This window comes from Thamnophis sirtalis, unplaced genomic scaffold, assembly GCF_051295495.1.
Source record: "Thamnophis sirtalis isolate CommonGarterSnake01/CBP01778 unplaced genomic scaffold, rThaSir2_p1.2 scaffold_3, whole genome shotgun sequence".
NCBI lineage: Eukaryota > Metazoa > Chordata > Lepidosauria > Squamata > Natricidae > Thamnophis > Thamnophis sirtalis.
Window position 1 is genome coordinate 25,255,252 of NW_028261383.1, and position 27,733 is coordinate 25,282,984.

Consider the following 27,733-nt stretch of genomic DNA (forward strand, 5'->3'; position numbering starts at 1 on the left):
GAGAGGGCTGGAAGAGTAATTCCCCTCCTTTCTGGACAGTTAGCATCCTGGCCGGCTTTATGCCTACAACAGCAGTTTGTAATACATAAGAAAATCATGGGGGTTTTTCCTGGCAAAGCAGTTCAAGGCTTTGCTGCAGATTAAGATCACTTCTAAGTTCAGTTGAAGAGGGCAGTGAAAGGTTGGCAGCCTTGGGCTTCAATTCACTCTCTGCTTCCAGCTCTGACTTTGCCACCTGGAGAAAGGGCTGTTCAGGAGGAAAGGGCTGGTGTGGTGCAAATGGAATGGCATGGAAATAGGAGAGAATGGAATAGAATTCAATCAGGTATCCCAGGGTACTGCCAGGATTGAAGGGGCTCCTCCAGAGGATGCACCAGGAGAGAGAGAGAAAGAGGTGGAAAGAGATATGGAAAGACAGACCGATAGATAGAAAGACAGATTAGATGATAAGATAGATAGATAGATAGATAGATAGATAGATAGATAGATAGATAGATAGATAGATAGATAGATGATAGATAGATAGATAGATGATAGACAGACAGACAGAAAGACAGTAGATAGATGATAGATAGACAGATTAGATGATAGATAGATAGATAGACAGACAGACAGAAAGACAGATTAGATAGATAGACAGACAGACACAGACAGATAGAAAGAGATTAGATAGACAGACATAGACAGAAAGACAGATTAGATAGATGATAGATAGATAGAAAGACAGATTAGATAGATAGATAGATAGATAGATAGATAGATAGATAGATAGATAGATAGATAGATAGATAGATAGATAGATAGATAGGCAGGCAGGCAGGCAGGCAGGCAGGCAGGCAGGCAGGCAGGCAGACAGACAGACAGACAGACACTGAAAGAGAGACTTGTTGATTGTAAGCTCCTTGGGCTGAGAAGAATGGCTGCAAAACTGAGTATCCTGAAATGGACCACTAAACAATGATCTAATAAAAAAAAGTTCAACCAAAAAAGCAACATGCAAACAAAAGCAACTAAAACACCCCAGGAGGGGGAAAAAATGAAAGTTTAATTTGTGTGTATTTTAATGGACTGCTAAATTGGCAAAATGGACTGCTAAATTGGCCACGCCCACACAGTCAGTCACACAACCACCTAGCCATGCCCACCCAGCCGCTCCACCATCACCACCCCAAGGAGTCTGAGGGACTGTGAATTTGCCCTCTGTTTAAAATATTTGAGTACTCCTGCCCTATACCATTTCAGACAAATGCCTGTTCAGCCTCTTCTTGAAACCCTCCAGTCATGGAGCACTTTTCACTGGTTACAGGTAGTTCTCGACTTATGATCCCATTGGATTATTGTTTGATACCCCAGAATTATTAACTTTGGGAGCCCTGAAGCAGTAGGCTGCAGTTCGCGGAAACAGGAGCAAAGAGGCAAATTCCTGTCATGGCCAAGAATGAAATCCCTTTTGTTTATGCTTTTATTAGCTGAAAGAATGTCAGAAATCTAATTGCCATGGGGGAGGGAGGGGGGCAAAACCCACACCAAATAATTGGTATTTTTTTGAACATGTTGCAGTTTCCTGCTGTCCATGGGTACCAAGCCAGGTTAGTCACCGGTAGCTGTGTAAAAATAAGACAAATAACTTCCAGATTGAAGCCCCCCCACCCCCTTGTCGAAAGCCTGCTCAGACGGTCACAAATGGCAATCCCACAACCCCAGGACAGTGCCAATGGTCATAAATACATGACAATTGTTAAACAGCCAAATTTTGATCATGTGAGTGTGAGGATGCTGCGACGGGCATAAATGCGAGGTCCAGTCATAAATGCAAGGACTGATCATCAGTGCGAGGACCGATCATAATTCACTTTGAGTAGTCCCTGTGTGTGGAGAAATGAAACTCAGCCAGTCCTTGACTCACAACCACAACGGAACTCAAAATCTCTATTGCTTAAGTGAGATGTTTGTTCAAAGTGAGTTTTGCCCCCGTTTTAGGTATCGCGGAATTAGGTATACTTAATTGGGATTCATCTCTCTCTCCTCTGATTGAAGGAAGCTTCGAGCTCAGCTCCAAGGACAATGAATGCCCTCTTGGGAGACCTGAAAGAAAAGTTTTGGGGATGGCTCCTGAGGGAGAAAAGCTTTCGATGACCTAGGTGGGAATCGAATAGGACTTGATGGCACTTAAAGAAGTTCGGAATCAATGAGAAAATCTTCAAAAGCCTTTGGGTAGAACGAGCATGTTCTTCCGTCATATGCCGCTAGATGGCGCGCTACAGAGGAACAACACTCAGGGCAGCGGCGACTGAGCTATTCTAGGGAAGGAGGAGAGGCTGAGATTGAATGGGTTGAAACATTAGAGTAGTGAATTGCTAGAGCGGATTGACAGAGAGAGGGAGAGAGAGGCGAGGAGGTGAATGGTAGAGATGCTTCCTCTTCCGGGTCACTCACGAAAGTATCATGGCGTCGGCGCAGCTTCTTGTACCGTTTGGAGGGTCGACGCGGCTCCTGGGAGGTGAGTGGAGGGCAGTTCGGAGGAGAAGCCGGGAGAAAGTCGGGCCCTTTGGGTTGTTCCACGGTGTAGAAGCAGTGGAAGCAACGAGGGTGAATGCTACTTCATGTTCTTTCCCTCCCCAAATCTTATTCCTCTGGGGCTGCTCGATGTAAAACTTCTGCCTGTGGTTTTCTGTTGGGAGATTTAAAAATAATATTTCATTCTTCTTAAACGCCCATTTTAAACACCAGCTTTTACGTACCTGTTGATTTCTTGTGATTTATTATTGCCATCTGGTTTTCCTGGGAAGGGAGGAGCTTTATGGGCAAAATAGACGCTTTATATCTTGAATAGGAGTTGGGCACCTTTTCATCTATTAGGGTCCCCTCCCCCGCTTCTAAATTTCGATCAAACAATTTGAACGATGCACTTTGGGAAATTTTGCACACTGAGATATGCATAGATTGTCTACATACATCCACAGGTGTGTATTTCTATGCTCAAATCCGTGCATACATGATTGTATTTACTCAAATCCAAAATTTAAGTGGAATATTATACCATACATCTGCTTGAGGAGGGAGCTGGACTAGAAGACCTCCAAGGTCCCTTTCAACTCTACTCTGATTGATTGATTGAAAAAGAATTTTATGATGGCATCGATATTTGAACGTGGATCTTGTTAGGCTTCTGTATGCCAAATCAATCATAATTAATATTAGAGGTTAAATTAGGATTGTAGTGTTTGTTTTTCCATGCCAATACATGGGATGGGGTGTTGTGTTTTCTTTTGCTGCTTTCATATGTCCTGCAGCCATTTTTCAAACAATAATAAAACTAATGCATTTATAACCTAACCTAACCTAATGCATTTATATTAATCTTACAGAGAGAGAGGATGCCAAGAAGAGCACTCTGGACAACACAGAATGAGAAGCAGCATTAAAGTGCAAAATAAACCATCTTTCAAAATATTTTCCACTTCCTCTGTAAAGTTTAAAAACTCTTCTTCCTCAGTAGATGAGTTTCCAATTTTGAGCTGGAAAAATAGATCACACAGAACTGAAAAGAAAACATTAAATGGGAAATCAAGGAGGATAATATTTAAATAAAGAAAAAGTGAGGAACAGCCTGAAGTCTGTAGGAAGAAAAAGCTTCCATATATAGCCAACATTGGCAGCCATTAATTAAAGCTTTTGAGGAATGGAAGAATGGTTTGAACTAAATAGCCACCAGGCAGGAGATAAATATTTTTTGCCACCTCAAGAATTCAAGCACATAAGTGTTGGATAAATCCCACAAATTGCCTAATGTGGGAAAAACATAGATTGCAGATTACGTCTGATTCTGCATAAGCCATACAAAGGTTTGGAGTATGGCAAAAGCTTTTCTCAAAAAAGATTCCTCATGATTCATGGAAGAATCCATACTGGAGAGAAGCTCTACCAGTGCTCCCAATGTGGCAAACGATTTAGCGTTCATTCCAATCTGGTGAGACACAAGAGGACTCACACTGGGGAGAAACTCTTTGAATGTCCTGTTTCTGGGGAAAGTTTCAGTCAAAATTCCCACCTGGTGGAACACCAGACAACACACACAGGAGAGAAACTCTATAAATGTTCTGTTTGTGGCGAAAGTTTTATTCAGAATTCTCACCTGGTGGAACACCAGACACACACAGGAGAGGAACCGTATAAATCTCCTGTTTGTGGGAAATGTTTCTGTTGGAATTCCCACCTGGTGATGAACCAGAGGACTCACACAGGAGAAAAACCATATCAGTGCTTGGACTGTGGGAAAAGTTTCCGTTGGAATTCCAACCTGGTGGAACATTATAGGACACATACAGGAGAGAAACCGTATAAATGTAGTGATTGTGGAAAAGGTTTCAAGCAGAGTTCTAAGCTTGTGATACACCAGAGAACTCACACAGGAGTAAAACCATTTCAGTGTCCTGATTGTGGGAAAAGTTTCAGTCAGAATTCCAACCTGATGATACACCAGAGAATTCACACTGGAGAAAAACCGTATCAGTGTCTGTATTGTGGGAAAAGTTTCCAGCAGAATTCTAAGCTTGTGATACACCAGAGAACTCACACGGGAGAGAAACCATATGCGTGTCCAGATTGTGGGAAAGGTTTCAATTGGAATTCTGAGTTGGAACTACACCGGAGAAGTCACACTGGAGAAAAACCATATGAGTGTGCAGATTGTGGGAAAAGTTTCCAGCAGAATTCTAAGCTTGTGAGGCATCAGAGAACTCACATGGGAGAGAAACCATATGAATGTCCAGATTGTCGGAAACGATTCAGTCATAATTCAAACTTGGTGGTACACCGGAAGATTCACACTGCAGAAAAACCATATGAGTGTCCAGATTGTGGGAAAAGTTTCCAGCAGAATTCTAAGCTTGTAGTACACCAGAGGACTCACACAGGGGAGAAACCATTTCAGTGTCTGGATTGTGGGAAAGGTTTCAGGCAGAATTCCCATCTGGTGGAACACCAGAGGACTCACACAGGGGAGAAACCATATGAGTGTCCAGTTTGTGGGAAAGACTTCAGTAGTAGGTCTAGCCTTATAAATCATGTAAGGTTACACACAGGGGAGAAACCGTTCAAGTGTCCAGATTGTGGGAAGTGTTTCACACAGAATTCCTCTCTTATTGCACACAAGAAGTTCCACATGAAGCAAAATTTGATGGGTGTAGAGGAATCTTGAATTTCATTTCACTTCTTTCTTTGGAAGCCTAGTTGAAAAATTAACCTTTTCATTTCTTCCCTTATTCTTTATCATCAAACATGTATTTATTTATTTATTTATTTAATTTATTTATTTCATCAAGCATGTATTAGATAACATATATAAGTATAAACATGATTTTGAATACATGAAATGGATACAAAGGAAAGGGAATCTTAGGACAGGGACGGTAGGCACATTGGTGCGTTTATGCACGCCCCTTGCAGACATCTTAGGAATGGGGTGTGGTCGACAGTAGATAGTCTAAGGTTAAAGTTTTGAGGAAGAAACCACAGAGTCAGATAATTCATTCCAGGCATTGACCACTCTGTTGCTGAAGTTATTTTCTGCAACTGAGTTTGGAGCGGTGTATCTATTGTGTGCTCATGTATTATTTTAGTTGTAGCTGAAGTAGTCATTGACAGGTAGGAAATTGTAGCAGATAATTTGATGTACTACGCTTAGGTCAGACCGAAGGCGGCATAGTTGTAAATTGTCTAAGGCCAAAGTTTCAAGTCTGGTAGCAGAAGGTATTCTATTGCGAGCAGAGGAGTGGAGGACTCTTCTCGTGAAATATCTCGCTCAATTGTATTAATGTCTGATATGCAGTGCGAGTTCCAGACAGATGAGCTATATTTGAGAATTGGTCTACCAAATGTTTTGTATACTCTGGATAGCAGTTCAATATTACCAGAGAAAAAGCTATGCAAGATTAGGTTAACAATTCTTAATGCCTTTTTTGGCAATGTTGTTACAGTTGGCTCTGGCACTTAGATAATTAGATATGAGTACTCCAAGGTCCTTGACACATTGAGGCTTATCTACAAGGTTGTGTCTACCCAGCTTACATTTTCTGCTCTGGTTTTTCTGTCAATGTGTAAGACAGAGCATTTGTTGTTTGAGATTTTAAGTTGCCAATTGTTTGACCATTCTGACACATAGTCAAGGTCTTTTTGAAGGGTAGCAACATTGTCGGTGGTGTTAAATAGTTTTACATCATCAGCGAAGAGAACGCAATTGCTTATAATATGATCGCAAAGGTCATTTATGTAAAGTATAAAGAGTGCTGTTCGTAAAATGCTGCCTTGAGGGACTTAATAGGTGTAGGATTTGATAGGGCACTCCCTATTTTGACCACTTGTTGCCTTTTTGACAGGAAAGCAGCTATCCAATTATGCAGGGGTCCAGAGATGTCATAAGATTTTAGTTTTAGGAGTAGTTTGTTGTGTACCACTGAATCAAAGTCTTTAAAGTCTATGTAAATTACGTCTATTGCTTTTCCTTGATGGAGTTGTGTAGTCCATATTTTTTTGCAGGATATTTTTTTTTTCCGGAAGCCAAATTGTTTGTTAGAGAGTACGTTGTTTATTTCTAAGTGGAGGGTAATGGATTGGTTTGTGATTGATTCCATGACTTTGCAGGCGATGCAACATAAAGAGATTGGTCTGTAATTTTCAACTAGGCTAGGGTCTCCCTTTTTGAAGATAGGGATAGCCGTGGCTAGTGACATTAGGTTAGGCAAGGAGCTGGTCCTGAAAGATTTTTCAAAGATTATACTTAGAGGTTCCGTTGGGAAGCTTTTTTTAAGAAGTAGGTACCTAATCCATCAGGTCCAATAGATAGAGACGGTTTTAGGCTGTGTAGTCCCTTTCCAATGTTATCTTCTGTAAAATCAATTGTAATTATTTGTGGTACGACTTGGAAATATTGGGCATCAGCCATTGCTGTTTGCAAAAACTTGAGCCTAAGAATGTGTTAAAGAGGTTGGCTTTTACAGCTTTATCATTACAGTCTTTACCATTGGTGTTCCATTAGGTACTTTTAGAGGTGGGATAGATGTCAAGTTTTTAAGTTGGTTGTTTACAAAATTATAGACCGTGGGGTTGGATTTCGTGTGCAGAGGCTTTTCCTCTTGTTTGATGAGATAATTGCTGCATTCAGTCTTTATCTGGAGACTTAAGTTTTTGTAGTGACTTTTAATGTTAGCTACGTAGCCAGTTTTGTTTTCCCACCAAAGAGATTTTTGGATTGGAACTTCCTTATTGTTATAGGTAATTTGTTTTTCCTGGTTTGGGGGGGTTATTAGTGGTACGTATAGTTTAATGACTCTTTTGACTTTGAGCAAAAAAATGTTACAATGGTCTTCGGCAGTATTACAGCCAGTGAATAGAATGTGCCAATGAAGAGATGAGAGGTCAGTGTCTATGATATCATAGTTGCCTTTTTAAAAGCTATAATTGGGCATCCCATCATTATGAAGATTTTAAGGATGTATATTGAGACAGGTTCTTTTATTTGTAGTCCATAAATTGAGTTTAAACTGTCGCAGAAGATGAGATCAAGGCAGTTGTTGAGTCTAGTGTTGTTAGTTACTAGTTGATCTAGTCCCAGATTAGTAACAGCATTGTACAGGATTGCATATATAGGTTCAGTTGTACATTCATTTAGGGTCCAATTAATAAGAGGTAGATTGAGGTCATCAAGAAAGAAAGATAAGAGGGTGTGGGCAGGAGGCTGCCCACATTAGTAGTGGTTAACTTGTTCGCATGTCATAATTAGGGACTCTGTAACATAGTAAGAAGCTAAGTGTGGTATTTAAGGACAGCTCGCAGACGATGGTCTCAGGAAGAGCGAGTCCATGTGTAACTTGAATATATTTTAGATTTAGGGACTTTTTATACAAAATAGTCTTGGTATCAAACATGAGGGAGGAGATCTAAGCTTTCTTTCTTTCTCTGGAGTTGTGTGGTTGTTCCTTTTCACAGCATCGAGGGGAATTGCCATGCTCTTAGACCTTTATTAGGTATATTTGCCACCTTGAGTTATTTCTACATCTAATTAAGGTGGGATATAGATATGTATGTATGGATTTTTATTAAGCGATTGTGTGTGGCAGCTCAACGTAATGTGACTCCAGATAGCTTACAGCAATAAAATACAGAAACCAATCAGTCCCATATATAGCAGACTTCCAGTTGATGTCGTGGCAAGAACGGCTGGAAAATAGTTCGTCTCTGCCAAGCCCCGCGAAATTTAGCCAGTAACCGCTGTTGGGAGACCCCATGGGGTCAGATCCTCTTGGAGGAATGGTGAAGGAAGGAGAGGCACTTCATTGACCATGAACAATCAGAAATTTCCTTGTTAGGTCCAAAGCAAGCTCTCCCAAATGTCAGCAGGGAGGACCGCCATTTCTCTTGGCAGTCACGAAGCTGGGACAACCAGACAATAAGGTTTGTGCAGGAGTGGTTTATGGGCAGAACATTAAACTTGGTGAGATAATTAGCAATTTTTACCTTAAAGATTGGATAGAACAACAAGAATATCAAAAGATAACTCCTAAGTTTAAGATAGTGGCAACCTAACACATTGAGGGGGAGAGTGGGGTGGGGGGCGACCAGAAATTAAGAGCCGTAAGAAGCCTAGAGAAGCTATAAAAATACAGAAAGCCTGGGAAAAAGCCCAAATAATTTGAAAAGAGAATTCAGGGAGAAATTATTCTCTTAGTTTGTGGTTTTAAACCCCCTGGATTTATCGCTAATTTTAGATTTGGGAATAAGAGGGCCATCTACTGGAAAAAAAGAAGTACTACAGTACTATAGATGTAGGATATTCAGTGAAAGTCAACCTAATACACACAAAAACCAATACACAGAACAGAAGCAACATCTGGAGGATGGCCTGACCATGACTACCATTTAGAAGGTGATTGGAATAATTTGAGAACATTTCTTCTTTTTTCTTTCCTTTTTGAAGACTTATAAAAGGAACTAACTTGCAAACAACTACATTTTATCAAAATTGGCTATTGGATTTAGGACTTGAAAGACTGGAGGAAATTAGTGGATTAAATTGAATTTGGACTATGAAAGCTATTTGAGAGAACATTCTATGAGGCACAAGAATAAAAGAAAAAAGAAGGAAAGCTAAATAAGACTTCAAAATTTGGATAATTGGGAGAGATATAATTGTGAAATTATAAGGCTGTATAAGTCTTAAGAAGTTTAGATCATAAAGTATGGAGATTTGGTGGTATAATTATGGGACGGATTAAATTTTATTAAGCAAGAGTTTTTAAAACATTGAGATATTGGAACTATAGACATATATTTTTTATAATTCTTTTCAAATTAAAGTGGATTTTCAAGAAACATTAGAGATGTATGAAGAATTAATAGCTCTGATAAAAAGCATGTGTGAATCTTTAAAAGACGATAAGGAGATAAAGGGATTGTTTAAGGATACAGAAAGGAAGGTAGAAGTTAGTTAACATCTGGAGGGAAAGAAGAACATGACATCCAAGAAATTGATGAAGAATTGGAAAAAGCAGTGGAAGGGAAAAAATAAAATGAGATGCAAGAAATAAAAAATAAAGAGGAGGAAGGATTAAAAAGTAGAAGACAACCATAAGATTTCAAAAATGTATTATAGAATGGAACCAAAAAAAAGGAAGCTTTGTGGATGAATGTTTAAGTAGCACAGCAGAAAGTGACAAAAACTACTCAGGAAAGTTCAGTAGGTACAAAAAAATCAAAAAAGAGATACAAGATTCTAAGAAAGAGAGATAAAAGGCTGACTAAAACGTTGATAAACGGTGGAATTTCAAAGAGGTTAAAAGATGATGGATGAGAAAATATATTAATAAAATGGGAAAATATATATAGGTAAAATAGTAGCATTTTAATTAATGGACAATATACAACCCCAATAAGAAGTTTAGTAGATGGGAATTTAGGATTAGAAAATTGAATTGCATTAACAATATCAATAGTGTGCTGAAGTATACTGTGAATTTAAAATAGTAAGGATTAGAAATTGTGGGGTTTTGAGATACACTCCTAGGAATGATCTAATATTGTTAATACTTGGCGTTATTAGTAACCCGACACACTCGGAATATTGAAGCTAGGGTGGAATAATGAGTAACTCTTAAAATATTAAATGATAGTACTTAGCAGGGGATAATAAATACAGGGGACAAATAAATGTTATTTATGTTTAAATGGATTATTGGAAAAATAATAAAGGATTATGGAAAGAGACCAATATTGTTAAAGTTGGAAGATTAGAATAATACATATTTATTTGTATTACTATTGTGGTCTAAAAAAAGATTTGACTCAATCAATGTACTATACATAAAATGTGTATGTCTATACTGGAAAAAATAAAAAATAAAAATTCAATCACTCCCCATTTATAGCAAAAAGCCTTGATATTTGGCATGCTCCCAACACCATTACATTCCCCACCGTCATTTCCGACCAGACTGAAAAGGGTCCAGGTGTCTTCCTCCTGCACTGCCCTTTCTCCAGGTGGCAAAGTCAGGCCTGCAAGCAGAAGGTGAGATGTAATCAACCTTTGGTGCCAACCTTTCATTGCCCTCTTCAGCTGCAGTTAGAAAAGATCTGAATCCGCAGCAATGCCTTAAATTCCCCTACCAGGAAAACCTCTCATGATTTTATTATGCATAGAAAACTGTTGTTAAAAGCATAAAGCTGTCCAGGATGGGAACTGTCCAGGAGGGGGGAAATTACCCTTCCAGACATCTCCTGAAATGGAAAATAATATGGGTGGTTCTCGGGTTGCAACGGCAGTTAGTGTTAGTGCTGTCAACCCTGAAGCCATTTTGGAAACTCTACATGGCTGCCCCAGCAAGGCTGCTTGGAGCTGTGGGAACAGTAGGAGGGAATAAGAGACATCTGGGGATCTGTAGCCAAAATAAAATTCATTCTCCTGGGAACCAAGGACGTTCTCACCAGGTGCTGGGAAGGCATGGACTGAAACGAGCTGGAGTTGGGACTGTGACCTGGCTGGACCATGTGATTGACACGTGGACTGGGGGGGGAGAACTTTGATTTTTAATGTGGGTGGGGAAAACCAGATGTGCCAATACGACATGCCCAATAAATCTTTGAGGAGCATTTTGGCCTCGGAGTTTTGATTGCATTGAGTCTATTACTTGGAACCCTGACAAGAGCTGCTTCATCAGGAGACAAGTGGACTTTTTGGCTTGTCTTTGAAGACGTTTCTCTTCTCATCCAAGAAGCTTCTTCAGGTCTGACTGGATGGTGGGGGGTGGAAGGATTCCCAGTCCTTGCAGACAGCTGGTCATTTGCATTCTTTTGGGGAAACTTTGAGGCCACCTGGAGGTTTATCTGTGTCCTCAGGCTCACCTGAGTAGTGCAAATGGGTGTAGAGACTTTGTGGCCGCAGGATGTTTTCTGTCTTCCATCCCTTCGCTGTTTCAAGACAGGCGCAGGCTGTTGGAGGTGAGTCTCTCTTGTCCTGTGTTGTCAAATTGAAACGAAATGCTTCCTGTAATTTTCCCAGAAATCCACTGAAATCATGACCTGGCTGACTGAGAATCCCCATAGACAATTGGTGCCAGACTTTCCATTGCTAGGAAGGGATGGAGCACCAGCAGGATATGCCATGCTGGTCAGTAAAAGAAACTAAAATCACAGGAGAGACAAGGGGTCAAGTTTCAGCCTTACAGCTTCTCTAAGTGGCAGAGGCAGGTTTTGAGGAGTTATCCTGCGCACACATGCACACACACAAATCCAAGGAAAAAAGCTATCAAAACCAAGGGAGGTGTACTCTCTCTTTTAATAGTTGCACCGCCTTTATAGTTCTACCCCTGCCTCCCCCAAAGGGCGTTTTGATTTGGTTGCAATTTCTGGCAAAGGAAGTTTTGGGCTCAGCTCCAGGGACAAGGGATGCCCTCTCGGGGGACCTGAAAGAAAAGGGGATGGAGCGTCAGGGAGAAAAGCTATCGATGAGCTCCATGGGAATCGAATAAGACTTGATGTCACAGAAGGAAGCACCGAATCAATGACAACATCTTCAAACGTCTTGGGAAGAACGAGCATGTTATTCCGCCTATTGTCGCTAGATGGCGAGCTGTAGAGAAACAACACTCGGTCCAGCGGTGACTGAGCTATTCTAGGGAAGAGAGAGAGAGAAGCTGAGATTGAGTGGATTGAAACATTAGAGTAGAGGATTGTTAGAGCGGATGAAGAGAGAGAAGAGAGAGAGAGAAGGGCACAGGAACTTCCTTTTCCGTCTCAGCAACGGGAGGGGAGAGGTGTTGGCGGAGCCTCTTGTGTTGTTTGGAGGGTCGAAGCGGCTCCTGGGAGGTGAGTGGAGGGAAGGTCGGAGGAGAAGCGGGGGGGGAAATTCGGACCCTTTGGGTTGCTCAACGGCGTAGAAGCAGCGGAATCAACGAGGGTGAATCGTGTTGACTGTTGCTGCTGCTGCTGCATATTCTTTCCTTCCCCAAATTTTATTCCTCTGGGGCTGCAAAACTTCTGCCTGTGATTTTCTGCTGGGAGATTTAAAAATAACATTTATTTCATATTTCTCTAACGCCCATTTTAAACACCAGCTTTCACCTACCTGTTGATTTCTTGTGATTTATTATTGACATCTGTTTTCCTGGGAAGCGAGGAGTTTAATGGGCAAAACAGACGCCTTATATCTTGAATAGGAGTTGGGCACCTTTTCATCTATTAGGGTCCCCTCCTCCCCCCCCTTTCTAAACTTAGAACAAACAATTTGAGCAAATGTATTTTGAGATATTTTGGGACATTTTGGACACTGAGATACGCATAGATTGTCTACATACAAACCTAAGTGTATATTTCTGTGCTCAAATGCGTGCATACATGAGTGTATTTACTCAAGTCAAATTTAAGTGGAATATTATACCTTACATCTGCTTGAGGAGGCAATTGGACTATTGGTCTCTTTTAACTATATTCTGATTGACTGATTGATTTAAAAAGTGTCATGTTTATGAACATGTCAATATTTGAACCTGGATCTTGTTAGGTTTTTGTATGTCAAATCAATCATAATTAATGTCAGAGGTTAAAGTACAATTTTAGTGTTTGTTTTTTCATACTAATATTTGGAATGGGGATTATTTTTTTGCTTTTACATGTCCTGCAGCCATTGTTAAACAATAATGAAACTAACCCCTTTACATTAATCTTACAGAGAGAGAGGGTGCCAAGAAGAACACGCTGGACAAAAGAGAATGAGAAGCAGCATTAAAGTACAAAATAAAACATCATTCAAAATACTTTCCAATTCCTCTGGAAAGTTTAAAAACTCTTCTTCCTCAGCAGATGAGAGACAAGGCAGCAAAAAATTGATCACACAAAACTGGAAAAAAAATTAAATGAGAAATCAAAGAGGATTATACTTAAATAAAGAAAAAGTAAGGAACCAGTTGAAGTTAATAGGAAGAAAAAGGTTCCATGTATACCCAAAATTGGCAGGTGTTAATGCAAGACTTTCAGGAAGGAAAGAATGGCTTGGACCAAACAACCATCAGGGAAGAGGTCCACCTAATGACACATACATCAGAGAAACCGTATAAATGTTCTGTTTGTGGGAAAAGTTTCTGCCGGAATTCCCAGCTGGTGATACACCAGAGGACTCACACAGGAGAAAAACCGTATGAATGCCTGGATTGTGGGAAACGTTTCAGTCAGAGTTCCTATCTGGTGAAACATAAGAGGACTCACACTAGGGAGAAATTCTTTGAATGTCCTATTTCTGGGGAAAGTTTCAGTCAAAATTCCCACCTGGTGGAACACCAGACGACACACACAGAGGAACCATATAAATGTCCTGTTTGTGGGGAAAGTTTCATTCAGAATTCCCATCTGGTGATACACCAAAGGACTCACACAGGAGAAAAACCATTTCAATGTCCTGATTGTGGGAAAAGTTTCCGTTGGAATTCTAACCTGGTGGTACACCACAGGACACATACAGGAGAGAAACCGTATAAATGTAGTGATTGTGGAAAAGGTTTCAATCAGAGTTCTAAGCTTGTGAGACACCAGAGAACACACACAGGACTAAAACCATTTCAATGTCCGTATTGTGGGAAAAATTTCAGTCAGAATTCCAATCTGATGATACACCAGAGAATTCACACTAGAGAAAAACCGTATCAGTGTCTGGATTGTGGGAAATGTTTCCAGCAGAATTCTAAGCTTGTGATGCATCAGAGGACTCACACAGGAGAGAAACCATATCAGTGTCTGGATTGTGGGAAAAGTTTCCAGAAGAATTCTACGCTTGTGATACACCGGAGGACTCACACAGGAGAAAAACCATATGAGTGTCCAGATTGTGGGAAAAGTTTCACTATCAGGTCTAGCCTTATAAATCATGTAAGGTTACACACAGGGGAGAAACCATATGAGTGTCTAGATTGTGGGAAAAGTTTCAGTTACAATTCGAACCTATTGATACACCGGAGGACTCACACTGAAGAAAAATCATATGAGTGCCCGGATTGTGGGAAAAGGTTCAGTGATAATTCTAAGCTTGTGATGCACCAGAGGACTCACACGGGAGAGAAACCATATGAGTGTCTGGATTGTGGGAAAAGGTTCAGTCATAATTCGAACCGGGTGATACACCAGAAGATTCACACTGGAGAAAAACCATATGAGTGCCCTGATTGTGGGAAAAGGTTCATTCATAATTCTAAGCTTGTGATACACCAGAGGACTCACACAGGAGAGAAACCATGTAAGTGTCCAGATTGTGGGAAAGGTTTCAGTTGTAAGTTTGAACTGGTTAAGCACCAGAAGATTCACTCTGCAGAGAAACCATATGTATGTCTGTATTGTGGGAAAGGTTTCAGTTATAATTCCAATTTGGTGGTACACCAGAGAACACACACAGGAGAAAAACCATATCAGTGTCCTGATTGTGGGAAAGGTTTCAGTCAGAATTCCTACCTGGTCATACACCAGAGGACTCACACTGGAGAAAAACCATATCAGTGTCTGGCTTGTGGGAAATGTTTCCAGCAGAATTCCCATCTGATGACACACTGGAGGACTCACACAGGAGAAAAACCTTATGAGTGTCCCGATTGTGGGAAAGATTTCAGTTACAGATCTAGCCTTATAAAGCATGTAAGGTTACATATTGCAGAGTAATCATTCAAATGCCCAGATTGCAGACAGTTTTCATACAAACTTCACACAGCTTTTTAAGGCAAGCTTTTCATTTGGTTGATTGTTATGTCTTAAAATTCTTACTTCTCGTTTGAATCTTTCCTTGATCAGTGTTCACCAGCGTGGATTTGATTTAAACAAGTCGATTTAAATCATGATTTAAATCAATAGTAAAAAGGCTTGATTAAATCAACTCGATTTAAATCCTAATTTTAAAGAGCAGCTGTCATCTCTGTCCCACAGTAGCTTCTCCTCTGACCCGCTGTTGACTTACTGACAGTCTCAATATACAGCCGCATGCTACATAACTAAGCTCCCTTTCATGCTGAAAAAAATATCTTTATATAGATTTTTTACTCCAAAAGCATTATATTAAAATAAATTTGATAAAAATAAAAAAGCTGATTTTAAAGAAAATCCAATTTAAATTTAAAAAACCCAATTTTAATTTTATAAATGATCTTTTTTTTTTAAAAAAATGATTTTTATCGATCCTGGTGTGCACCCATAGTTTCTTCTTTGGCCTTTGCTTGGTATGAAAAATGGTTTCCTCCCCTTCCTTTGTGTCAGCCTTTCATATATTGGAAGACCTCCATCATGTCACACCTGGTTCTTCCTTTCCCTAGACTAGCCATGCTGAATTCTTGTAACCATTCTTCATACGTTTTAGCCTACAAGCCTTTGATTTTGGCTTCGTTTCTTCTACCTTTTCCTTTCCTTTCTCTAATCTCATCTGAGCTTCCGTTCTCTTTCTTCTTCTGTTTTCTTTCCTTTCTCTAATATCATCTGAGCTAACTTTCTTTGGCCCAGTGCTATCGTTCCCTTTCACGGAGTGAAGGGGAAATGCCATTGTTGGGCCAGAGAAAGCGAGTTTGGAGCTGTGTTAGGTATATTTGCTGCCTTGACTAATTTGTATATGTAATACAGGGAGATATAAACATGTAATGTATGAGTATGTAAGTATGTATGTATATACCACAATAGTATAGGGTCTCCTGCTTAAGCAGGGGGTTGGACTAGAAGACCTCTAAGATCCCTTCCAACCCTTTTATTCTGTTCTGTTTTGTATTTTTGCTTAGCATGAAAATGTATATGGCAACCCAACTAATGGTGACTCTGCATGATTTACAGCAATAAAACCTTAATAGAAAACCCAATAAACACTATATATTGCAAAATGCAAAACCTCGACATTTAACATGTACTTGTCCTGCATCGTAGCATACTTCTATCAATGTTGATGGCCTTTGGATCATCTGGGAATTGCAAAAAGGTGATTCTTCCTTTTGTTCAAATTAGAAGTCAACCGGGCCTTCTGGCCTTACTAACTATATTCATGCTCGGTGCTATTCCTTCTCCAAACTGGTAATAATTCTCCTTGAAAGGAATTAATTTGGAGAAGTTGACTGCAGCATTGGCAGCAAATAAATTTGATAATTAAATGTGTAGAGTGTCTCAAGCAACTTGCATAAGGACAGCCAAAGGGCGGCAGTTTTTGGGATTCATCTCTTTTTCCTCTCATTGATTTAAAATATTTATGTAGCCATCTATGTTATAACAAAGGCTAGCCATCTCCCAATGAATAATTAACTTAAAAACTGTATTAAAACCAAATGCATATAAAGAAAAAACAGATACCAAATCAAGCTTCCGATGTGCGGACATCTCTTCTTATCTCCGTGCTTAGGGGGACAGCTAGATCTTCCTTATTTTACGGAAGACGAGGAGGATAAAGGCCTGCCGAATTTCAGGGGGAAGAGTCTGCAACACAAAAGGCTCACTTCCTAGCTCCTATCACATGGCAATATTTAAAGGAAGGGGCTAGGAGGGTGCGCAGCCTATCTGACCTGGTAGGACAGGTGGGTGCAAGAATAATAAAGGTGGGACAATAGTGACAGGTGCCCTGGTGGCTCAGTGGATAGAATGCAATATTCCTGGCTGACTCTGCCCACAGCCTGGAGTTCGATCCTGACAGGGCTCGAGGTTGACTCAATCTTCCATCCTTCTGAAATCATTAAAATGAAGACCCATATTTGGGGGAACAATATTCTGACACTGTAAACTGAGAATGCTCTAAAGCACTGTGGGTGGTGTATAATTCTAAATGCTATTGTTATAATAAAGAAATAACTAAATGTGATGACCAGGATCTTCAATTCCACTTTAAAGGAAAGAATCCTGTTGTAATATAGTTCCTTGTGCAGGTGTGTGTCCTCCATGGCCTAGTTCATATCAGAGCCTGCAGGGTCACGCTGAATCACACAGGAGACAACTGGCTCCGAGAAAGCCATAACATCCTGATAGTGAATAACATAACATTCTGAGATGTGCCCTACCATTGACGTCCAGGAGTTGACCATATATAGAGAGAACTTCCCTGAGCAGTAGATTAGAAATTGTACTTTTACAGGCTGTTTTTTATCACATGTTATTGCTCCTCCTGCCTTTGTCCTGTCTCAATAAAAGGGGCTCTCAGGTTCTCATCTGGGTCGCTCCATCCCGAGAAAGTTCGTGTCCTGTCTTTTCTCAACATTGGCCTCATGGTCGACCCACGGGAACATCACATTTGGTAGCAGAGGATGGTTACTTCACAGAATCCAGTGTAGCTCAGACAACAAAGGTGTTACCTGGGCAATCTAGGTTCTCCCATTACTGTGTGGGCCGTTGCATTTTGGACCAGTTGAAGTTTCTGGGGGACCCAGGGTAGTAATCCAAACAGGAGGTGATCAAGGAATAAATGACCCACTGTGCAAGGCCTCCCGGTCCGGGAAAGGGACCAATTGGTGCACCAGATGAATCTGTGCAAAGGGCCTCCCCAGCCATGGCCTCCTCAAGCAGGAGCTGTGAGTGCAGGAGGACCTCCAGTCTGTAGGCCAGCTCAAGTCACAAAAGTTGGTCATATGACCCCAGGACACTGTACGTCAATTGCCAAGCGTCCCTAGTTTGATCACGTGACCATGGGGATGCTGCAATGACGGTAAGTGTGAAAAACGGTCATAAATCACCTTTTCAGGGCTGTCTAACTTCAAATGGTCAATAAATGAAATGTAATGTCCAAGACTACCTGTACATAATTGGGTATCTTAGTATATGGATGGCTTCTAGCAGTTTCAGGTAGATGTTAACAAGCAAGCATCGAAAGCCTTGAGCCCTGAGGCACCTCAAATTGCAGGGGTCAAGATTCGGCCCCTCTTCTACCCACATGGACTGGAACCGGGCATAGAGGTAGAACCACAGTAATAAAGCTCCTCCCATTTCCTGTCTCCAAAACCTGTCCAGGAGGATGTCATAGTCATTTTTATTGACACTAGATGAAAGATCTGGGAAGGACATAATGACTATTCGTTCAGTCTTAAACCTAACAACAGTCCATGTGAATTGCAGCCAATGCCGTTTAGATGATGTGCCCCGGCTTGAAGCCAGACTGAGAAGGGCCCAGTGTCTTCCCTCCTGCACCGCCCTTTCTCCGGGGGGGGGGGGGGAGTCAGAGCTGCAAGCAGAGTGTGAGTTGAAGTCCCAGGCTCTCAACCTTTGTTTGCCCTCTTTAGCTGAACTTATAAGTGATCTTAATCCGCAGCAATACCTTGAACAGCTTTGCCAGAAAAATATCTTTATGGTTCTCTTATGTATTACAAACTGCTGTTGAAGGCATAAAGCCGGCCAGAATGCTAACTGTCCAGAAGGGAGGGGAATTACTCTTCCAGCTCTCTCTTGAGCTTGGAAAAGAAATAGGAGTGGTGGTCTGGTTGCAACACCAATTGGCCCCGGAATATCCATTGGTAAGTAAGAGATAACTAAATTGGGAAGTAAGAGAAAATAAAATCACAGAAGAGACAATCTACAGTCTTAACAGGTAAGGAAGCTTCAGCTCCAGGGACAATGGATGTCCTCTTGGGGGACCTGAAAGAAACGTTTTAGGGATGGATCCTCTGGGAGAAAAGCTATCGATGAGTTCCATGGGAGCATGTTCTTCCGCCATATGTCGCTAGATGGCGCGCTGCGGAGAGGTAACACTCGTTACAGCGGCGACTGAACCATTGTAGGGAAGGCTGTGATTTGACGGGTTGAAATGATAGAGCTAGAGAGGATGTAGAGAGACGAGGAGGCGAAGGGCAGGGGAACTTCCTCTTCCGGCTCAGCCACGGGAGAATAATGGCGTCGGCGGAGCCTCTTGAGCCACTTGGAGGGTCGAAGCGGCTCCTGAGAGGTGAGTGGAGGGACGGTCGGAGGAGAAGCCGGGAGGAAGTCGGGTCCTTTCGGTTCCTCCACGGTGTAGAAGCAGCGGAAGCATCGAGGCTGAAACATGGTGGCTTTTGCTGCATATTCTTTCCCTTCCCAAATCTTATTCCTCTGGGGCTGCTCGATTTAAAACTTCTGCCTGTGATTTTCTGCTGGGAGATTTTAAAATAATATTTCATTTTTCTTAAACGCCCATTTTAAACACCAGCTTTTACGTACATGTTGATTTCTTATGATTTTTTTTATTGCCATCTGGTTTTTCTGGCAAAACAGACGCTTTATATCTTGAATAGGAGTTGGGCACCTTTTCACCTATTAGTGTCCCCTCCCCCACTTTCTAAACTTAGATCAAACAATTTGAGCAAATGCACTCTGGGAAATTTTGGATATTGAAATATGCATAGATTGTCTACATACATTCATAGGTGTGTATTTCCGCGGTCATATGCATGCATACGTAAGGTAAAGGTTACCCTCTCACATACCTGCTAGTCATTCCCGACTATAGGGGCTGGTGCTTGTCTTCGTTTTCAAAGCCGAAGAATCAGCGTTGTTTGAAGACATCTCTGTGGTCATGTGGCTGACATGACTAAACACCAAAGGCACATGGAATGCTGTTACCTTCCCACCAAAGGTGGTTCCTATTTTTCTACTTGCATTCTTAAATGCTTTCAATCTGCTAGGCTGGCAGAAGCTGGGGCAAGTAATGGGGGCTCACTCCGTTACACCGTGCTATGGATTCGAACCACCGAACTGCTGACCTTTCTGATAGACAAGCTCAGCGTCTTAGCTACTGAAAGGCCACATCCCACATCACATCCCATGTGTGCCTTTGATGTTTACTCATGCAGGTCACATGACCATGGAATTATCATCAGATAGCGCTGGCTGTTTGGGTAAGAGCACCGTCCCCTAGAGTCAGAAAAACTAGCACATATGTGCAAGGAGAACCTTTACCTTTATCATAAGCAATATTAGAGATTAAAATAGAAATTTGCTGTTTGTTTTTTCATGCTAATATATGGGGTGTTTTTTTGTTGCTTTCCTATGTCCTGCAGACATTTTTTAAAAAAATAATGAAACTAACCCATTTATATTAATCTTACAGAGAGAGAGGATGCCAAGAAGAGCACTCTTGACAACACAAAATGAGAAACAGCATTATAGTGCAAAAGAAGCCATCATTCAAAATATTTTAGTTGAACGAAAAAACCACCAGGCAAGAGGTGAGAACTATTTTTTGCCATCTCAAAAATCCAAGCATATCAGTGTTGAAAAAACCCTGGAGACTGCCTAATGTGGGAAGAACACAGATGGCAGATCATGTCTGATTCTGCACAACAGGATTCATTCAGTGAAAAGCCATACAAATGTTTGGAGTGTGGCAAAAACTTTTCTCGGAAAAGCTTGCTCATGATTCATGGAAGAATCCATACTGGAGAGAAGCTTTACCAGTGCTCCCAATGTGGCAAAAGATTTTGCTTTCATTCTAATCTAGTGAAACACAAGAGGAATCACACAGGAGAAAAACCATACAAGTGCTTGGATTGTGGGAAAAGTTTCCGTTGGAATTCCAACCTGGTGGTACACCACAGGACACACACAGGAGAGAAACCGTATAAATGTAGTGAGTGTGGAAAGGATTTCAAACAGAGTTCCCAGCTTGTGAGACACCAAAGAACACACACAGGAGTAAAACCATTTCAATGTTCGGATTGTGGAAAAAGCTTTAGTCAGAATTCCAACCTGATGATACACCAGAGAATTCACACTGGAAAAAAAACGCACCAGTGTCTGGATTGTGGGAAAGATTTCCAACAGAATTCGAAGCTTGTGATGCATCAGAGAATTCACACACGAGAGAAACCATATGAGTGTCCAGATTGTGGAAAAGGTTTCCAGCAGAATTCTAAGCTTGTGATACACCGGAGGACTCACACAGGGGAAAAACCATATGAGTGCCTGGATTGTGGGACAAGGTTCAGTAATAATTCAAACCTGGTGATACATCTGAGGACTCACACTGGAGAAAAACCATACGAGTGCCCGGATTGTGGGAAAAGGTTCAGTCTTAATTCAAACCTGGTGATACATCATAGAACTCACACTGGAGAAAAACCATATGAGTGTCTGGATTGTGGGAAAAGTTTCAAACAGAATTCTAAGCTTGTAATTCACCAGAGGACTCATACAGGAGAGAAACCATGCAAGTGTCCAGACTGTGGCAAAGGTTTCAATTGGAATTCCGAGTTGGAAGTACACCAGAGGACTCACACAGGAGAAAAACCATATGAGTGTTCAGAATGTGGGAAAGGTTTCAGTTGCAAGTCTGACCTGGGGAAACACTGGAAGACTCACTCAGGAAAGAAACCATATGAATGTCTTGAATGTGGGAAAAATTTCAGTCGTAATTCCGATTTGACGAGACACTGGAGAACTCACACAGTAGAGGAACCTTAGGAATGTTCTGATTGTGGGAAATATTCCAGTTATACGTCTAGTCCCGTGATTGCGAACCTATGGCATGGAGCCATTTCTTAGGCCACGCAAGGCGTTGGCCCGTCAGCTCCAGCTGATTTTCGGCCGTATTTTACTGAAGCCTCCGGAGGCCAGAAACTGCCTAATGCAAAAACCGGAACTTTGGGAATGGACTTGGTAGGGTGAAAAAAACGGCCCAATGGCCCCTTTGGGCCATTTTTCTCCTTCAGGAGGCTTTCCTGAAGCCTGTGGAGGGCAAAAAACAGCTCAAAGTGCCTCTTGGAGGTCTGGTGGCTTCAGTGAGGCCTGTACGCATGCATGGGGGGGGTGGGGAGTTGTGCGCGCATGCGTGTGGGGAGGGCATCTCATCGGGGTGGGCATGCGTTCGTGTGACCAACCCCGCTCCCCCCTGCTTTTGGCACGCCTCAACAAAAAAGTTAACCAGAACTCTTTTAGCCTTATAAAGCATGTAAGGTTACAAATTTGGGAGTAATCATTCAAATGCCCAGATTGCAGACAGTTTTCATACAAAGCTCACAGAACGTTTTTAAGGCAAGCTGTTCCATTGGTTGATTGTTCTGACTGTTAAAATTCTGCTTATTTCAAGTCTGAATCTTTCCTTGATCAGTTTTCACCAGGGTGGATTTGATTTAAATCAAGTTGATTTAAATCAATAGTAAAAAGGCTTGATTAAATCAACTCGATTTAAATCCTAATTTTAAGGAGCAGCTTCATCTCTGTCCCACAGCAGCTTCTCCTCTGACCTGGTGTTGACTCACTGACAGTTCCAATATTGTAGAATGTGCAGCCTCATGCTACATAACTAAGCTCCATTTCGTGCTGAATAAACTAAATTATTAATGCAACTTCAATGGAAAATTATCTTTTAGATAGATTTTTATTCCGAAAGCATTTTATTAAAATAAATTAATAAAAAAGCTGATTTAAATGAAAAAAGATTTAAATTTAAATTAAGAATATCTCATCTCTTTTATTTTTTTAAATTGTTTTATATCCACATTGATATGCACCCATAGTTTCTTTTCTGGCCTTTGGGTGCTTTGAAAAATTGTTTCCCCCCTCCCCTTGTTTGTGACAGCCTCTCATGTATTGTGACCAATAAGGATTTCTTTAAATTTTCTAGCTTGAATAATATATTGTCTTGTTCTTTCCTTGGGAGAGCACCAAAAGCGTTAATGAGGCTAGCTTCTGTGCTGTTAAGTATCTCTTCTCTGTGCAAGATTGGGTGACTCCCACTATCATTCTCTTTTTTTTCCCGAGGTTGAAAATGAGGTGGTGTCATTCGCCTTGGAGGCTCGCATGTTAGTTATTAACGGGATAACCCTTTCCTCACCAAAAACTCTGATGGGAAAGATTTGGAAGGAGGCTAAAAATGCCTTCATCTTGAATAACATCTGAGGTATGGTGGGCTGTTTGAAAGACAAAAGGACCCGCTTCCAATTTGGGGCCTCAGGTAACCACTCCACAGCACGGAGATCAATCATGCCCCTGTGACAGTGAAGAAGCTGGCTTAGGGAATTTAATATTGCACTTCTGGAATTCCAACGTCCATAATTAAGTCTGTTCAAATGGATTCTAAAAGCTATCCTTTGTGTTTGTAGCGAGCGATGTGATTGTTGTAATTGAGGGAGGGAGATTCTTTCCTGATTTCTTCTTTTTTGATACCTTTTCCTCTCGATGCCTTGTCTGTCTCTTTAACTGTTTCTCTGGCTCTTTGTTCTTTTTCCTTTTCCTTATCCTGCGAATGGGAGTTAATCAAATCTTCTGCCAGCACTTTAGTGGGAGTTCTTGGGGCCCGATATTGCATTTGAAGAAAAACAGCTAAATCTTTTTTCAATGACTCTACATCATGTTGGATGGCAATTAATTGTTCAAATATTGAGACCACCGTTTGCGCTGTGAGAAGGCATTGCTTTGCCATAAACTCGGTTGAATTTTCCCAGGGTAAACTCTCCATACTCTGAATTATCTGGTTGTTCTTTGCCTTTTTAGTCTCTAACTTAGACTCAATAAAGGAGGTTGTTGGGCTAGTTGTTTCTGATAAGAGCTGGCAATCATTTTTTTCCCCCTCCACCAGATTGGAGAAGTCTAGTAAATGCTGCTTTGCCATATCATTTTGCCGGTCCTGTTCTAATCTCTTCAGATTGTTGGAGATGGGGGGGTTAGTTTTACTTACAGATCTCTTGCCAGCAAAGAGCTCCTCAATTCGTGGTTGTTTTGCTGTCTTCACTGGAAGGAGAGATCCTGGGCTGGTGCCATGGCGTTTCTTTCTTTTTCCCATGCTTATTTAATTCTTCGGCAGCAGCAAAAGTTTTTGTTTGTATTATGTTCTACGCTGTTATCTCCACCAAAAAATGTTAATTAAATAAAAAAGAATCAAGTAGGAGTACTAAAAATTGATAAAATAAAATAAAACCGAGAGGCACTACTGCAAACACGCTCCAGCTGCACCGGCTGCAGCTCCGCCCCCCCCCCCAATGTATTGGAAGACTTCTATCATGTCACACCTGGTTCTTGTCTTCCCTAGACTAGCCATGCTGAATTCTTGTAACCATTCTTCATACGTTTTAGCCTACAAGCCTTTGGTCTCGTCTTCCTTTCTTCTTCCTTTTTCTTTCCTTTGTCTAATCACATCTGAGCATTGTTTCTTTGGCCCACTGCTATCATTCCCTTTCACGGAGTCAAGGGGAACTGCCATTGCTGGCCCAGAGAAAGCAAGTTTGGAGCTCTATTAGGTATGTTTGCCTCATTGACTTATTTCTACATGTAATACATGTATTTCTACATTTTTGTAATACATGTATAAACATGTATGTATGTATATACCACAATAGTATAGGGTCTACTGCTTGAACTGGGGGTTGGACTAGAAGACCTCCAAGATCCCTTCCAACTCTGTTATTCTGTTTTGTTCACTATTTTTGCTTAGCATGGAAATGTATATGGCAGGTCAAAATGGGGCACGCAGAAGCCAAAAATGGGGCATCAGTGGTGAAAACAGGGTGTGCGGAGGTAGCTACAGGCTAGGACAATCCCTTCAGCCTGAAACAGTTGGTGGTCGGGAGGCCGATTGAATCGACATTAAGCTCCTTGTGCTAATCAGACTGTGCTGAAATTGAAACTGAAACTTTGCTGCAAGGAGGCATTGGCAGATTTCCCCCCCTTTGTGCTAATCAGGCTAAAATGAAACTGAAACAGGCTGTTTGCTATTTGCTGCTAGGAGCAAATTGCTGGGAGGCAGAGGCAGATTTTTTTCTTGTCCTTCCCCCTCCCCACAAAGCTAGGTGCATCTTATATCCCAGAGCATCTTATACTCTGAACGATACGGTACTTGCCCTGCAAATGCAGCACACTTCTTTTTTTTTTAATTTTTTTTATTTTAATTGAACAAAAACACAAAAAAGAATCATCCTTCATTACATCTTGTAAAAAGCGTGTCGATTGGTTATAGATAACTTTCGTGCATTTCTTCCACAGTCATTACTTATAGTTCATATTAGATTATACACTTTAAATAAAAAAAAATTGTATATCTTACTATCAATGTACCACAATTCTCATTTGACTACAATTATTTGAACATGCTTTTACCTCAAATCATACTTAAAGACACAACCACATAATGGCATTCATTAGCTATTTCAAAAAATCATCCAATAACATTACACCTTTATAGCATCTTTTAAGTAAAAGTCAATTAATAAAGTTTCTAAGTTCCCCCTTTTTTTCCAACTCACTGATTAAAATTTATATCCAAGTTACTTTTGCGAATACCATAGCATGTATATATTGTTAAACAATGTCCATTAACATTTCCTTGTTGTTATTATAATTGGTTAAAAATCATTTACTATTTATGCCCCATCTCCTCTCTCAGGGCCCCCACCCAAAAAAAAACCTTACACTTTTATAACAAGATCTAAATGAAAATTTGTTAATAAAATTTATAGGTCTTTTTCCCAAGTCACAATTTACAATTTATATCCAAATTTCTTTTACTAAATTGTCAATACATGTATATATCATTACGCTGTATCCATTATCATTTCATTATTATTATTTATGGTTAATTAATTGTTAGCGAGTAAACATTTAATAACAATCTAAAACAATCTAGAGGTTACAAAATTCCTACTTACTAATCACCAATAATTTAAAAAAACTATTTTTTTTAACCAACTTTCATTGTCAACCTGTATCTTTCCAGTAACAAAACAGTCTTATCTCTCTTGCCAATTGTGGAGTCAGTCTTCTTTTTATCTTCTTTATAAGGTTTTTATAGGCTTCTCTCCGCACTTTGTTGCTTGAAGCGTCTCTCAGATAATCTCCTTGCCCACCAGTCAATCTTGCTTCTGAAAAAAATTCTCTTCTTATGTCTATCATCATTAGTATTTTTTTTTCTTCTGTGTCCTGGAATCTGGGGTAGAGCTCCAATTCGTTGAATTCCCTTTTCCACATTCCCTTTCCATTTTCACCCACATTTGCTCCATTAATAAATTCATCTATTGTCTTATCTTTATCTTATATCTTCATTCTCCCCTTTAATTTTGGGGGCTCCAATCCCATCATCTTTTGCTGTGAGGAAGACTGGTCTTTCCAGCTTCTTCTCAATTCTCCCATATCCTTCCAATAGATTTTGAATTCCAGCCAAGATATTTTGGAATTTTAAGGTTTCCTCATCTAAGTATTGACCCATGTTTCCAAAGCAGAAGAGAGAAAGAAAAAGAAAAAAAAACTAATAATGACTGCCAGTCTAGCCTTCCAGGCCTCTCTTACCTTTATTTTAAATTGACTTAAACACAAGTTCTTTTATGCTCTTCAAAAGGGAAGGGTTCTGTTCCCCCCCCCTTTCTTTCTTTCTTTCCCTGCCAAAATAATTCTCAGAGTCACCTGTGAAAACAGTTCGTGCCCTTGGGTTTTTATCAGTTTCTGTAAACAAGTTGCAAACCCTTCAGCTGTAAAAGTTAGTGAAGTCAAATAAACAAAGAGATACGTTGTTTCAAAAAACTCGGACTGGCAGTTAATTTTCACCTTCTGTAGGAAACAAAGTTCTTTAGATTGCTTTTAGTGTGATTTAATAACAAGTAGTAGGAAGAATTGTTAAAATAAAAAGGAAGGTTTTAATCCAGAAGTCAAAAAATAAAGCAACAAGAAGCAGAAGAAAAAATCAATCCGTTCACTTTAAGAGGAGAGATGAAGAATGTTACGAGCATTTCAAGCCACAAAAAGTAGTTACAATGACAAAGGGAAAAAAAACTTTCCACAGCGATCCCATTAGGATTATTTTCGCCGCTCAGTTCTTTTGTTTAAGGATCTAATTTGGCTTTAAAGAAACATTTCTTTGGGCAGTCTTTAGCAAAATAGAAAAAATACCTCACCAGATGGACTCACTTTCTCTTTTCACTTCCTTCCTTCTGGAGCGTTCCGATTTCTTCAGCCTAGGGGCTGCCTGTTTACCGTATGCTTGACGCACTTCCCTTGGGTCTATCAGGGATTTTGCAATATCCCTGAGACCAGCAAGGCTTTGTCATCCTGATCGCTGTCTCTACGGGACGGTTTAGGTCTCAATAGATCCCCCAGCGGCAAAAGTGTCAACGGCGGTCTCAGAGTATCGAGACCGCACATTGTAACATCGCGACGTGGCTCCTCCTTCTGCAGCACACTTCTATCAAGGTTGATGGCCTGTGGATCATCTGGAAATTGCAAAAAGGGAAATCTTGCTTTTGTTCAAATTAGAAGTCAACCAGGCCTTCTGGCCTTACTAATTACATTGATGCTATTCCTTCTC

General features: G+C 40.6%; 3 protein-coding genes and 1 pseudogene across 3 annotated transcripts; 3 read left to right on the plus strand and 1 right to left on the minus strand.

Moving 5' to 3' along the window:
- The first annotated feature begins 2,447 nt into the window (after nucleotides 1-2,447).
- On the plus strand, nucleotides 2,448-10,404 carry LOC148047658 (uncharacterized). Its single transcript, XM_087711709.1, has 2 exons — nucleotides 2,448-2,589; nucleotides 3,369-10,404. The coding sequence occupies exon 2, from the start codon at nucleotides 3,887-3,889 to the stop codon at nucleotides 5,198-5,200; it is 1,314 nt and encodes a 437-aa protein (XP_087567835.1). The 5' UTR covers nucleotides 2,448-2,589; nucleotides 3,369-3,886; the 3' UTR covers nucleotides 5,201-10,404.
- Nucleotides 6,993-7,745, minus strand: LOC148047659 (uncharacterized; annotated as a pseudogene).
- A 2,751-nt stretch (nucleotides 10,405-13,155) lies between the features above and the next one.
- Nucleotides 13,156-15,676, plus strand: LOC106538190 (uncharacterized). Its single transcript, XM_087711655.1, has one exon. It carries the CDS (start codon nucleotides 13,483-13,485, stop codon nucleotides 15,187-15,189), a length of 1,707 nt encoding a protein of 568 aa, XP_087567781.1. The 5' UTR covers nucleotides 13,156-13,482; the 3' UTR covers nucleotides 15,190-15,676.
- A 3,654-nt stretch (nucleotides 15,677-19,330) lies between these two features.
- Nucleotides 19,331-22,287, plus strand: LOC148047660 (uncharacterized). The gene is made up of 2 exons (XM_087711715.1): nucleotides 19,331-19,414; nucleotides 20,555-22,287. Exon 2 carries the CDS (start codon nucleotides 20,743-20,745, stop codon nucleotides 21,904-21,906), a length of 1,164 nt encoding a protein of 387 aa, XP_087567841.1. The 5' UTR covers nucleotides 19,331-19,414; nucleotides 20,555-20,742; the 3' UTR covers nucleotides 21,907-22,287.
- Nucleotides 22,288-27,733: the final 5,446 nt, after the last annotated feature.